Source organism: Typopeltis vanoorti, chromosome 21 (assembly GCF_054136105.1).
Source record: "Typopeltis vanoorti isolate ZY-2024b chromosome 21, IOZ_Tvanoo_1.0, whole genome shotgun sequence".
In the NCBI taxonomy this organism is placed as follows: Eukaryota; Metazoa; Arthropoda; class Arachnida; order Uropygi; family Thelyphonidae; genus Typopeltis; species Typopeltis vanoorti.
The window spans coordinates 41040012-41055521 of record NC_143569.1 but is presented as its reverse complement, the minus strand read 5'-3'; the positions used below and the strand labels follow the sequence as shown (position 1 = coordinate 41055521).

The 15510-nt window shown below is 34.7% G+C and overlaps 1 protein-coding gene across 1 annotated transcript in view; it reads left to right on the top strand.

Annotated features, from left to right (window-relative positions):
- LOC150094765 (uncharacterized) overlaps positions 1-15510 on the top strand; it is a 98450-nt gene that overhangs the window by 16695 nt on the left and 66245 nt on the right. Inside the window, exon 2 of the mRNA XM_090411661.1 lies at positions 4296-4369. Coding sequence (XP_090267787.1) covers positions 4296-4369 — 74 coding nt within the window. The remainder of the gene's footprint in view (positions 1-4295; positions 4370-15510) is intronic.

Sequence of the window (15510 nt, the reverse complement as noted above, 5' to 3'; positions counted from 1 at the left end):
AGCACTGTGGAACTGCAGCACCCCCAATTTTTCTCGATATATAAATATATTTATTAATTTATTTATATTTGCTTGTAATAATTAATTTTATCATCAACAATCCTATACAATTCTCTTATTTTATATAAAAAATAATAAAAATCCATCTTGTAGCACTTAGGAGGATGAAGGACACTGTTCCGCTGTTGTTTATATGCAGTTTGCGCCAGTAGTAGAGTGTTCATAGTGCTTATCGTGTTTACTCCATCTCTTTAAATATTTGGACATTACAATTAAAGGATTTAATTGTAATGTCCAAAAATTGTAAAGCCATTCCTATAATTACAATTAAAGGAATATATTTTATTTTTAAGTAATTTTGAATTATACCAAACTGTATAATTTTATTGATAATAAATAATATTATTTCATTAATAAATAATAATATTATTTCATGTTTAATTTAATTTTGATATTTTATCCAAACACGTATACACTGTACTTGCAGTGTGTATGTATATTTCGAAAGTTGCAGCACCCCCATGATTTTAAGCCACAAGCCGCCACTGATTATAATAATAATTATAAAACAAAATTCTCAAGAAAGAAGTAAATGTAACATACTCGACTAAGTTTGATTCACTACTGACGAATTTACACACACACAACACTAACTCTGCTTTAGCGAAACAACGACAAGTCGAAGCGTGTCTGAGTACAAATTAACTAGTAGTTGTCTACTGTGAAGAACTTTCTGTTACATATGCCAACTACGAGATGACTCGTGAGACCTGTTTTCCAAAAAAAACTTTCTGTATGTTTTTTAGTGATTACTATGCATTATAATTAGGGTTTTGAATAATATGATATCATTAAATCAAGTTAATTGCCGTGGCAGCCAACGTGTTAATGACTTCGAGATGTGAATGATCATTCCTTGACTTCTATTTAGTGTGCCTTTTGAATGAATTACTAGAACTCCTCGAACAACCAATCGAAGTAATTCTCTTTTAAATAAGTCATGGAGAATGCTTGCTAATTTACCATGTGATGTTCTTTGAGGATGTGTACTACAAGTCTGCTTTATTTCTTCCCGTTTGTTTTCATCGTCGTCCATATGTTCTTTGTTGTGGATTTCAAAACTTCTCCCAGTCTTCAAACCAGTCAACACCTTAAGAAAGCTTCGTAAGGTGTTGACTGGTTTGAAGGCTGTTCTGGAACAGATAAGATACCTTTGTAATTAATTTCTGGATTATCACAGGATGTGAATCTTGAGAAAATAAAAGTTTAGTACCTTTTTTTGAGTATTCATTTTGGAGGAACTGATAAAGTAGGATTCGAGGTTTTTTTTTTTTTTTTTTGTTTGATGTCATCATTTTTTAGTATGTTTAAAGCTCTCAAGGTTTTGGTCATACCTAATTTTGTTGAGGATAATGGAATGAGCTTGCTTGTAGGTACTTGCCTGTGTGGGTTTCTTTCCTGTAGACTTCTAATGATAATCCTCCAGTGATGATGTTGTTAACAAGGATGTCAACATTTGTCAATTTTTATTCCTATGCTAGCAATCATATGCAGAGTTTACACAAAAATGGAGAGACTGCATGTAACATGCTTAGCTAATGATACTCATGATTAAACTATCATTCCAGTCTTTTCAACTTATAAATGTTAACTGCTGTTGAAAAATGTTTAATTTTTGTCATTTTTTTAAATTATGTTGCCGTTAGCCAAACAGACAGGAAAACATGTAAAGCAAATACATTTGATATAAATAAATGATTGTATACAAGTTAAAAACCTGGTAATTATCAATCGAGCAAATCTACTCGTAGTAAATCACAAAATGTATTGTCTTGATTGTCACAAAATGTAATGTTCATGATACAGGTACATTCCTTAGAAAAACTTAAATGCAAGAAAGTATCGCTTTCCAACATACTTAATTTCTTGAATAATTGCAGAGATAACTCTGATTCCTGCATTTTTAAGAATAAAAAAAAATATACATTCTGCCAAAGTGCAAAAGATAGATAAGACTTATTCTCAGCTGAGCAAAAAGCATATCATCTACATGATACTCTGGCTAATTTGATATATCCAAATACATGGAATGTCATGATAGCATACATTCAAAGAAGGTCTCAAGAATAGACCAAGATTGCAAACATAGATTGTCAGAAAAATTCAAGTATTTATATAACAGAGTTCACAAAAACAGAACTTTTTGGAATTCTAATAAATTTGTATTAAATTTTTCAAAGTATAATCTTACTAATATAGAAGCTTCAGTTTTAAACAAAGACTTTAATCATGCCATCACTCCAAGACACATCCTGGCCAGCCTGGTTGGTTGAGTGGTTAGCGTATCTGCTCTTCAGCCAACAGACTGCGGGCTCGAATTCCGCCAATGCCAATGGAGATTTGTGATTGCTGTGAAAATACTAGTGGTGGTGGGCAGTAGATGGTGTTGGTGTAGATGATGGTGTTAGTTGTAGGTGGAGACAGAGAGTTGTAGAGTAGGTGCCCTCCCTTGATGAGTCTTTGAGCTCCTTGGAGGTATCGCATAATAATAATAATCCCAAACATAGACATTATGACTAGTGTTGAACACGCCACTAAATTCTGTTATTTCGTGAAAAGGCATTATCCACAAGATTACTTAGCGCTTCAGTTTTATTAAACAATCACATGCCAAAAAATAATTTCACAGCTTTAGAGAAAGAAGCTTTGAGAAGTTTACATAACAATGATGAAATCATTATATTAAGGCAGATAAAGGGAATTCAGCAGTCATTTTAAATAGTGCAGATTATGACATCTAGATTGCTTCCATGTTATTGGATTTTTCCACATATTTGGAAATGGACCATGATCCCACTTGATCATCATACGTAAAAACAAATGATCTAATTTCTGGTACTTTTGAATTTACAGAAGACCTTAAAAGACCATTGAAAAATCCAGACACCTGCTCACTCTGAGATTATATGTTGTACTCAAAGTTCATAAGACAGACATCTCTCTCTATGTCCAATAGTTGATGGTAGAAGCTCTCCAACATATCTTCCCTCTTACACTTATCTGTAGAACATACAGACTCCTGTTTAAAAAACTTGCATTTTGTCCACCCACAGCACAAATGTACTATAGATTTACTAATAATCGTTTGTGGGTGGGAGCACCATAAAAGATAAACTTTCAAACATTCAAATTTCCCCATCAGATAAGTCACTTTACATGTGGTTTCATTATTTACCATTGTATCTGTTGAGGAATCAGTAGGTGTACTTGAAAACCTATTTCCTCTAGACATCACTACATTTTTAACATTGTCTAAAATCTTTATTCTTCACTTGAAAAATTTTACTACCAAATATATGCTCTTATAAAAATAATATATATATATATATATATATAAATATAAATGGATGGAACACGTTCAAAATATGAAAACAAAAAGATTACCAAAACAAGCCTTCAAGTACAAGCCATTAGGAAAAAAGAAAACGAGGAAGTCCTCTTAAATGATTCAACGATGACATCTAAGGCCGGAACAAGCCATGCTAGGCCTAAATCCTTGATACGCATGATGATGATGAAATATATGCTCTTGCAATAGGCTTCTTCTATTGCCTCTGATTGCCAACTTATACATGGAAAAATTTGAAGAATCAGCTAATCTCTTGGCTATTTTGAAGTATCGGCATATATCCACCATACATATGCCGATGACATTGCATGAATTTTTAAATTATAGTTAGAATTTTCTGTCATGTTTAATGATCATTTTCGGAGCATCTGTAAAAAAAAAAAAAAAACAGAATAATCAAAAAACATAAGAAGAGCCTGTTACAAACATCAGATATTACAGGCATGAAGAAAGTTCATTCTGTATATACCATTACAATCCAAAGCAAACACTAGAATCAGTTTTGGAAGACCATAAAGATTAATTACAGTGATGTTAAGATATTTAGTAACTTTGCTTCCAGAACCAAGAATTTGGGTTAGTTATTTAAAGTAGACCAATGAATCAAAGCTTCATTGCTCTTTAATGCTTTTATGTTGCACTTTAATATTTTTTTAATGGACTCTGTTTGTAGAAGATAAAGCATTATCTTCAGATTGACAACTTTTTTTTTTTTTTAGTTTTGTGTGAGAGTTAGAATACTTTGTCTCATTAGAATGAATACAACATAACTGCCCTTCTGTGAGAATATAATAATGCTGATGTTTTGTGTGTGTGTGTGTGTGTGTGTGTGTGTGTTAAGCACTTGAGATAATTAAAATAATTTTTTTTAATTTTGTTTTTCAAGAACTGGGTCCAGTTGAAGTGAACATTAGCATGCCAGGAGAAATCAGAAAGGAATATGAACAGCAGTTAAAAAAAGTAAGTATACCTATCTGTTAATTTTTATTTTAGGATATATACTATAGAAAGGTAAAATACTTTCTACATTTATATCTCCTCCTGAGATTTTTATTTAATAAGGTTAAAACACCTTATGGTAACTTGTTCTGGTAAAATACTTATAAGCTCTGTATTACTAAAATCTTGGTATTTCTAGCCTGGCTCCCACTGATGAGACCTCAATAAAGGTCGAAACCGGTCTGGGTAGTGGCAACTTGCTTTTAATACAAAGCATCATTAAGATTAGTGATCAGAGCTTATTCTACTTTTACCATGAGTTGCCTTAGTCTTGCACTATGTGCAGGATCAGCTAGACTTGCAACACTTGCAGGCGCAAACTTGACTTGTTTGTCTGTTTGCTTACTTGGGAAAATGGAGTAAAACTAGGTTTAAAATAGCTTGGTATCTTTAACATATATATATAATAATGATATTATATAATATCATTATCAGCCATTTTCTGTTAGTGTTGGATGAAGGCCTCCCCCAAAGTCTTATCTATCTTGAGCCACTGAGTTCCTGCCATCTCTTTAATATCATCCTCCCATCATCACTTTGGTCTTCCTATAGCTCTCTTTCCATTCCTAGGATACCATTCTAATACCAACTTTGTCCATTTTTGAACATTACTTCTTGCAATATGACTGCCTATTGCCATTTGGATCTTTTAATGGCTGTTATGTCTCTCACCCTAGTCTTAGCTCTTGATTCAAGCAATGCATTTTCTATCTAGAACAGTAATACTGAGTAATGATCTTTCCATTTTCCTCTGAGTAATCCTCATCTTATTGGTTCAATTTTTTTTTAGTTAGAGTCCATGTTTCACTTCCATTATGTCATGACTGGAAGTATACAACTGTCAAATAGTTTTCTTTTAAGGTAGATTGGGATGTTTCCTTTGAGTGCTTCATGGTGTTTTCCAAAGGCTATCTAACCAAGTTGAATTCTATGTATAATTTCTTCTTTACAGTCACCCTCTACTTTAATCTTTTGTCGTAGGTAAACATAGGAGGTTACTATATCAATTTCCTGGTGTTATTCCATTTGTACTGGCTTTGTGGTAATGTATTTATTATACATTCTTTTTATTTTGTCCTTGTTTATATTTGATTATTTCTTTTTACTTTCTGCATTCAATTCAATTTGTTGAAGTTCTTCTGCAGAGTTTCCTAAAAGAACAATGGCATTAGCAAATTGTAGGTGATTTAGTTCTTTCCCATTTACCATAATTCCTCTACTTTTCCAGTCGAGGTTTTTAAAAATTTCTTCTAGGGGCTGCTGTAAATAATTTAGGTGAAATGGCATTTCCCTGTCTAACTCTCTTTTTTATACGAAATTTCATATCTGTTCCTAATTTAAAGATGCAGTTACATTTATATATATATATATATATATGACTAAATATGTCAATGTAAGTTTTTTCAATTCCTTAATTTTTAAGTGCTTCTAAACTGTCTAATGTTGAGATTGAATCAAATGCATTTTCAAAATCAATAAATGCTGGACCTAATGGTTTTTGGTATTCATTTGTCTTTTCAGTTAAATATTTGTCTTATTATATATATTACATGTATACGATCAATGATGCTGTAATTTTTTCTGAATCCTACTTGTTCTGGAGGTTGGCAAAAATCTAGACTTTTGTATTGTGTTGCTAATGATTTGTGTAAAAATTTTGTATGTTGTTGAAAAGAGATTGATAGGCTGGTAATTTTTAATATCTTCTTGGAAGTTTATTTTGCACTTGGTTAGACTTTAATAAATTTAGTTTAAAATCCTTTATCCAAGTGTAAGCAAACAAAGTTTGCACCTGAAAATATCTTCAGGACTGGGGCAAGGTGGTACATCAGTAGGCAACTCGTAGCAAAGGTGGACCAAGCTCTCATCACTCCTTGTCTCAGTATCTCCCTTAATGCAAAGCACATCTTCTTGTGGACATGTATGATGCTATGCATTAAGGGAAGGGCCCACTACCCAGACCGGTTTCGACCTTTATTGAGGTCTCATCAGTGGGAGGCAGACCCAGAAGTGGTGACTAAGGCAGAAGCAATGGAGAGGTCATATTTACCTATATGATGAGAGTGATGAAAGCTTGGTCCACCTGTGCTGTGAGTTGCCTACGGATGTACCACCTTGTCCCAGTCCTGAAGATATTTTCAGGCACAAACTTTGTTTGCTTACACTTGGATAAAGGATTAAACTAAATTTATTATAGTCTAACCAAGTGCAAAATAAACTTCCAACATCTTTCTCTAAATCCTGAGTAATTTAATAATAAGGTGGTACACCTGTTGGCAACTCATATAGGTAAATATGACCTCTCATATTGCTTCTGCATTAGTATCTCACCTACATGACAAGCATTGCAGAGAAATTCTTCACAATCACGGATAATCATCCAAATCAGCTAGTTCGACAGGCAGCAGACTACAAGCCCTCAGATTGTTTCAAACATAAAAAACTGAAATCCTCGAAAGCTGATACAGCCTCAATGCTCACAATGAGCGGGTAAATTACCCACAATAATCTCATCACCCACAATCTAAAATCCAGATGAAGGGATAAAGAGTCAAGGACTCAGTCCATTAACCAATTAAGTTCAGTTCATTAGTATCTCCACGTTTGGGTCTGCCTCCCACTGACGAGACTCGATAAAGGTTTGAAACTGGTCTGGGTAGTGGCCCTTCCCTTAATGCATAGCAGTATGTATGTCTGCAAGGAGATGTGCTTTGCTTTATGGGAGATACTGAGACAAGAAGTGATGAGAGCTTGGTCCACCTTTGCTACGAGTTGCCTACAGATGTACCACCTTGCCCCAGTCCTGAAGATATTTTCAGGTGCAAACTTTGTTTGCTTACACTTGGATAAAGGATTAAACTAAATTTATTTAATATCTTCTCTTGTCTACCTTTTTAAAAACTATAATAAAGATAGTATTATTCCAACTCTTTGGTATTCTCTTCTGTCTTAGGGATGGTGTATAAATTTTACTTAACATAGTAATGAATGGTGCACCACTTATTTTCAGAACTTCTATTGGTAATTCTTCACCTGGTGTTTTTCCATTACTCTTGCTACCCATTGTATATTGAACTTTTAAAACATCAGGGCATATTTCTTCCCTTTCCATTTGGGATATTACTTTTTTTTTTTTTTTTTTTCATATTGGTTTAAGTCATTGGAATCATCATACAACTTGGCATAAAAGGATTATATTCTTTTTATGATCTGTTCTTTGTGTTTAATTAGTACTCTGTTTCATCTTTAAGGGTTATTAATTTATTTTGTCCTATGGACAACTTTTGTTTTCTATTGTAATTCTAATTCTCCTTGTCATGAAGTTTCTAATTTCTTGTGTCATCCTTTTTTCTTATTCTTTTATATAATTGTTGTTTTTATATAAAATGTATGTATACATGTATTTATATAAAAAGTTATTGTGGTATATATTGTTTTATATAGCTCTGAGAATTCTATTCTACTTCTCATGTCTAGATCTCTTTTCATTTCTCTTTCTGAGAAGGTTTAGAGCTTTATCAGACAGTTTTCTCTCATCTTTCTTTTGGTTAACACCAATCTTTTTGGCATAATTAGTAGGGTCTCAGTTATTATTTAATTAATATTATGAAACTCTTCTATCTCTTTCCAGAAGTGCCTCTTTGTTCTTAATATGTTTTAAAATAATTATTTTAAATAATTAGGAGCCTGTGTAGCTCAGTTGAAGTGGTGTTTACACTCCACAGCACTTGATTGCCTGAAGGAAGACCTAGGTTCAAATCTAGTTTTCCACTAGAGGAACGTTTTCTAAGCCTTTCTTTGACTGGTTCGTTTCGGATCTCTGGCACAGGCAAGCAGGTTCCCCCCCAGAAACTCTGGTCTTTTGTCCCGTAAACTCATCAAAATCGACCATAGAACCCACACTATCTTAGACAATAAATGTATAGTGTTAGGATTAGGGACCATGAGATGGGAGCACTTGCCAGCCTCCTCTCTTCACCAGATACCAGATACTGTTAGTGATAGTCTTGGGCCAGCTAATTGGCTTCTGGTAGAGATTGAACTGTGCTCTCAGTCTCCAAAAAAAGTTAGATAGGGCTAAAATGGCCTCGCTACTCCCTGTAAGGGAATCATAGGTGGTAGCATGTTTTTTTTTTTAATAATTTAAAATAATTATATAAAATCATATATAATATACTAATATATATTATTATTATTTGACGCCTCCAGGGAGTCCAAGGACTCATTGAGGGAGGGCACCTGCTCTACATCTCCATCTCCACCATTCAATCACCAACTGACTGCAACTACACCAATGCTATCTACTGCCGACCACCACTGGTATTTCACAGACAATCACAAACATCCATACCCATGGTGGGATTCGAACCCGCAGCCTTTTGGCACCTAATTTGTGTGTGTGTGTGTGTATATATATGTATATATATATATATATATATATATATATATATATATTTGTTTAATTTGCGTATCAGTGATATAGGAAATGATTTGAAGGAAATATTCAGTTGTTTGCTCATGATGCTCAATGGTAAATGAAGGTGATGCAGAGATCCTGCAGGAAGACTAAAACAGGCTAGCAGTATGGGCAAAGATAAATGGCAGCCAGTTTAATGTGGATAAGTGTAAGATGATGCACTTTGGGAAGAGATCAGAAGCTGTGTACTATATTAACGGAATTGACCTGCAGTAACTGATGAAGGCCTGGGTCCTGATTGTGTGATAGAGTTGAAATGAGGACATATTGTGAAGGCAACCTAAACAGCAGATCAGATTATGTGGTTGTTGAAGACACTAACAAGCAGGGATAGAGAGGTTATTGTTTCCCTTCATTCCCAGATTTTCTGGAGATGAAGTTATGAAGAGAATCCAGGGGTGAGTGATAAAGATTGGCAGGTGTGTGGAATGCTCCCTATGAAATAGATTAAAGGTCTGTAGTCTTAAAACATTAGCTAATAGGTGAAAAGGAGGATACATGATAAAGCGTTTAAGTTATTAAATGGGTTATATAGGATTGATGCTGAAGACTTTTTTCAGTACATGGCAAGAAGGGAGAGAACAAATGGTCACTAGTGAAAGTTGTGTAAGAGTGTGGTTAGCAAAAGTGTTAGACTAGATTTTTGCTTGGAGAGTGGTGGGGTGGAATGGGTTTGTTTCTATAGATGGTGTTTCATCAGTCAGTTAGTTAGGAGAGGTATGATAGGTATTGTATGAATAGTGGATCTCAAACGTCTTCTGACTCCATGGAGATATCTATAATAATAACTTTTTTAATCACTTGTTAATAATGTCCCCTTTCCCAATTACTTAATCCTCTTTGTTCCATTAGGAATATTAGGGTGAGATAATCAAGATCAGGATAATAATAATTATTATTATTATTATTATGAGGAGAGAGAGATTTGTAGTGAATATAAATCACTAACCAATAATAAACATTGCCTGTATATACTGGTAGCTTTATACTAGAATGAAAATGACTCTAGTGAAAAACATCCCCTCTCTATAGACATTATTGAACAAATGCAAGCAAAAAAGAAGTTTTATTGCAGCACTACAGTGCAGAGAGACAGTAGACTTTAGTATAATTAGAAACATTTGGAATGAAAATGACTGTTTAGTGAAAAAACATCCTTTATTGCACAGACATAGCCAAATAGCGCAGAAATCTTATTTGAGCACTAAATATGTTACATTATCCTGACAACCTATTTCAAAATAATTGATAAGGGAATTTATTCTAAGAAGTTTCAACCATCTCACATCCTTCTCTCATATTCTTTAATCTCAAGAAAGATGGAACAAATCTCAGTTATCAGAGTATTTCTGAGAAAAACCAGTATTAAATCTTTACCCCCCCCTCCTGTGGAAATCATCTGGAATAATAAAAAAAAAAGATGGAAATAAGAAATCAAGAAGTTTTATGCAAAATCTACATTTTGAAACCCATTCCCATTCATGTGTCGTCTTTCTATCTAGGAGGTTGACTATCATGATGTGGCTCATGGTTAATTATGGGCATACCAATTAGAGATGCACTTTGATACAGAAATATGTGTGAAATGTCATATTACAGGAGTTTGAATTTTCTTTTGTAAATAAAACCAAAGAAAGCATACAGTGCTTTGTTATTTTTGACAACTGTAGGAGAGATAAGAATAGAAACGGTACCTCTCATTTTGATATTTGCATTCACCATTCAATGAACCTGCATATAAACTCATTGCAGGTTCATTGAACTGGTAATTAAAAACATGTGCATTTTAATTTCAAGGAGTTTCTTCCCATCTTCCTTTCCCTTTTTCAAAGCAACTTATTATTAATTAACTTTTTTTTTTTAAAAAAATCGTCGGTTGTTGAATATGCTGTCACAGCTCATAATGCTAGTATGTGCAGTGTATGCTAGTTGTGTGGGTGGGGGGGGGGACTGCTGATTTTAATTATTTGCTTTTGTTTTGTTATTTTTATAGATAATGTAGGATGATATAATCATAAAATGGAAATATTGCTAAAAACATTCATTGCACTTTATATACTATGTACTTTACCAGGTTTATAAAACCACTGATTTATATAGTGCAAATATTCAAGAGCATATATTGTTTTTCTTTTTTATGACTTGAGATAAGATTCAAGTTTAATTTTGCTTATGTTTTTATAACAGAGTGACTGCAAAGTTGGATAAATGTTATCAAATGTCAGTACATTTGACAGGATTCCATGCTAGTATACAAATTTTAAAGGAATGGATATGCAAAATAGGCTTGTAGTATAGATAGGAGAGACTAAATGATAAGTATATGTGAGTATTGAGGTATTTAGTCTTCTTAAGAGAAGGATGGTGACTAGTGGGGTATCACAGTATTCCATACTTGGACCTTTGTTATTTACCTAGTATTTTACAGTCATCCCTTGACTTACGTCCGTTCGAGTTACGTCCTTTCGAAGATACGTCCGTGATCCCATAAGGGTATAAATAACATTTTTGACTATACTTTCAAATAGGATGCAAGTGAGCGTAAGGTAAAGCATGCACAGTGGCAACAGCGCTTTCAGCGGCAACCTCCCTAGGCAGTCGGCACGTGTCTTCAACAGTTCCTCTGTTGATTTTGTGTTTGGAAAATGAATTATTTGTGTATTAATTGTTAACTGTTTTGTGCAACATGGCCCCTACATGTACAATCAAAAAACCTAGTGAAGAATCACAGAAAAAGAGGCGAGCAATTGATCTTGAAACGAAGTTGCAAGTATATGTTATAAAGTTAAAGTGCAAGTGCAAGTGTTAAAGTGGAAGCCTGTGTAGCTCAGTGGATGTGGCGTTTGCATACCACAGCGCTTGGCCGCACGAAGGAAGACTTAGTTTAGAGTCTAGTCGGCGACTAGAGGAAATTTTTCTAAGCCTTTTTTTCGACCGGTTCCCGAGTTAGTTGATCTCTGGCACGGGCAAGCAGGTTTTTCCTCCCGGAAACTCGGGTTTTTCGTCCTGTAAACTTAAGAAAATCGACCGTAGAACCCACATTATTTCAGACATTAAATATATTGTGTTAGGGTTAGGGACCACGAGATGGCGGCACATTTGAGCCGTCTCTCTTCACTGCGTATCGCTTAATTAGTGATAGCCTTGGGCCATCTATTTCTGATTGGATACCAGTGGAGATTGAACTGCCCACTCAGTCTCCAAAAGTTAGATAGGGCTAAATGGCCTCGCCTACTCCCGTATACGGGAATAATCATGAACATTATCACATAACATAACATTTCCATACATTTTCACATTATGATGTGAAAATGTATGGAAATCTGCAAGTGCTGAGAAGGCTGCCAAGGAGTTTGTGGAAAAATTGGATAAAAGGCGTTAGCTGATTTTTTTTTTTTTTTTTTTTTTTTTTTTTTTTTAATGCAAGTTATAAAGCAACATGAAGCTGGTAAGCCCACCAATGTGTGATCACACATGACTTCAGATAGTCTCATTCTACAGTGACAACCATTTTGAAAAATAAGGATAAAATCGTAGAGGCTATGAAAGGATCTGCTTCCATTAAATCGATGACAAGGTCCTATCGGTGATATAAGCTACTTGCATCATGGATAGAGGACCTGAACCAAAAGCTCATACCCCTTATCACTATGACCATAACTGCTAAGGCACTAAATCTCTTCAACATGTTGAAGAAGAAGAAAGTAGGACCCGATCACGACTACAAATTCAACGCATCTTCCGGTTGGTTCATGAGATTCAAGCAGCGTTTTGCGCTGCTTGAATCTCATGAACATTATCACATAACATAACGTTTCCATACATTTTCACACCTTAATGTGAAAATGTATGGAAATCTGCAGGTGCTGAGAAGGCTGCCAAGGAGTTTGTGGAAAAATTGGATAAAATTATTACGGAGAAAAATTATTTGCCACAGCAAATATTTAATATGGATGAGTCGTCCTTCTTTCGGAAAAAAATGCCCGAGCAGACATTCATCCACAAAAAGCTAAAATCTATACCTAGTTTCAAAGCTCTTAATGCTTGTATTACGATTATGTTAGGAGTAATGTGGCTGGATATAAACTTAAACCATTTGTGATATAGCACAGTGAGAATCCACGAATCTTCAAAACATTAGGAAGCATACTCCCAGTTCATTATCGGAACAATGAGAAGTCGTGGATGACTCAAAAATTGTTTGAGGATGCCTCAATCAACTGTTATGCGAGTGAAATAAAAAGCTGTTGTGTGAATTAATAAAATTTAAAATTTTATTAATTCTAGATACTTCTCCAGGTCATCCGTCTTATACTTATAGGGTGATCTTCACCAAGTTCAAGGTCATGTTACTCCCTCCAAACACTACTTCATTGATTCAACCGATGGAACAGGAAGTTCCTGCAGTGTTTTAGGCTTATTATCTACGGAGAACTTTTTCACAAGCCATTTCTACTACTGAAGGAAATGACCAGACTCTCATTCAATTCTGGAAAACATTCAATATTTATCATGCTATTAAAAATATTGCTGTGGCTTGGGATGAAGTGACCTCTCAATGTATGAGTGGCATATGGAAAAAGACATTAAAAGGTTTGTGCACGATTTTGGAAGTTTGTAATAGTGGGCCCAGCAAACAATCTGAATCTTGAAGTGAATGATGATGACATAATTCAACTCATAGAAAGTTCCCCTGAAGAGTTGACCAACTAAGAACTGGTCGAATTCTTCAGAGGAACAACTATTCTTCGGAGGAAGGGGCTTAAATGTTCTCAAAATGGTTGAAGATGTGGACCCCCAATGTTGAATGCTACTTATTAGTAGAAAGAAAGTACATGATGCATTTGCTTGCTGTAAACAAATTTATGATGAAAAGAATAAGAGGAATAAGCAAAGCACATTGGACATTTTCATCAAAAAAAAAAATAAAGGTTACACCACAGGAGTCACAGTCTGATCGTTCACACAGGGAAGGTAATGATGATGTGATTGCAGAGGAAGATTTGGGTGATTATTCTACTGTTTTATAGTGGCAGTAACACATAGTACAATTTTATAATAAGGTTTAAAATTTAAAATGACTGTATAATTATTATGGTTAAGTCCCTAACCCCTATAACTCTGTTGATTTAATATATCGACTTAAGTCCTGCCGGATGGAATGGAACCCCCCGGACATAAGTCGAGGGATGACTGTATTGATATTACAGTTGGTCTAGATAGTAACATACAATTATTTGCTGATAATGCAAAGTTAGGGAGGAGGATGATGGAAACATATCTGATACAGAATCCTTGCAGGTTAATTTGAACAAACTGATTCTGTGGGTCAATGTTAACCATCCAACTGATCTTGACATGGTCAATTGGTTAAAATTGCAGTACCATTGCTATTCCATTGAAATAATATGGATATAAAGTTTATACTGATTGATATATTCATCCACATGGATATTTTGGTGGTTAATGAGTGTAATTTTAACATTGCTAAGTGCAAATTGATGCATTGGACTGAGGACATTCTAGGCTGAGTAGTGTATTAATAGGATTTGATGCAAGTGATTGATGAAGCTAGAAAGAGAGAGAACTAGAGATGCTAGTGGATAAAAAAAGTTTAGAGGCTACATAGCTAAAGCGGCTGTCATCATATTCTTTTAATAAATTTAGTTTATATAGATTAATCCTTTATCCAAGTATAAACAAACAAAGTTTGCACCTGAAAATATCTTCAGGACTGAGGTAAGGTAGTGCATCACCAGGCAACTCCGAGCAAAGGTGGACCAAGCTCTCATCACTCCTTGTCTCAGTATCTCCCATAATGCAAAACACATCTCCTTGCAGATATGTATACTGCTATGCATGTCTGCCAGAAGAAGGCCCTTCTGGGTAGTGGCCCTTCCCCAAGGGAAGGGCCACTACCCAGACCAGTTTCGACCTTGATTGAGGTCTCGTCAGTGGGAGGCAGACCCAAACGTGGAGATACTAAGGCAGAAGCAATATGAGAGGTCATATTTACCTATTGGAGTTGCCAATAGGTGTACCACCTTATTATTGAAATTACTCTGGTTTAGAGAAAGATGTTAGAAGTTTATTTTTCACTTGGTTAGACTATAATAAATTTAGTTTAATCCTTTATCCAAGTGTAAGCAAACAAAGTTTGCGCCTACCTTATTGCACTACCTTACCTCAGTCCTGAAGATATTTTCATGCGCAAACTTTGTTTGCTTACACTTGAATAAAGGATTAAACTAAATTTATTATAGTCTAACCAAGTGAAAAATAAACTTACATCATATTCTTCATCATCATCATCAAATTCCTGACATGTACCCTCATGGGGGTTTGTACAGGATATGATAGTACTACATGAAAAATTTACATCATTACTAACTTCCTATCTGCAATTTTCCTCCAAATCAGTCTGTTACTTGTCAAGACTCCTACATTATCAGATCTTATATTTCTATCGTCTAAGGCACTTTGTACCATATCAATCCACCTATATCTTGGTCTTCCTCTGGGTCGTTTTCCTGCCAACCTGGCAGAGAACACCTGTTTTGCTAATCTATCCTCGCCCATTCTATTTAAGTGACCATACCATCTGAGATTTGCTCTGCTAACGCAT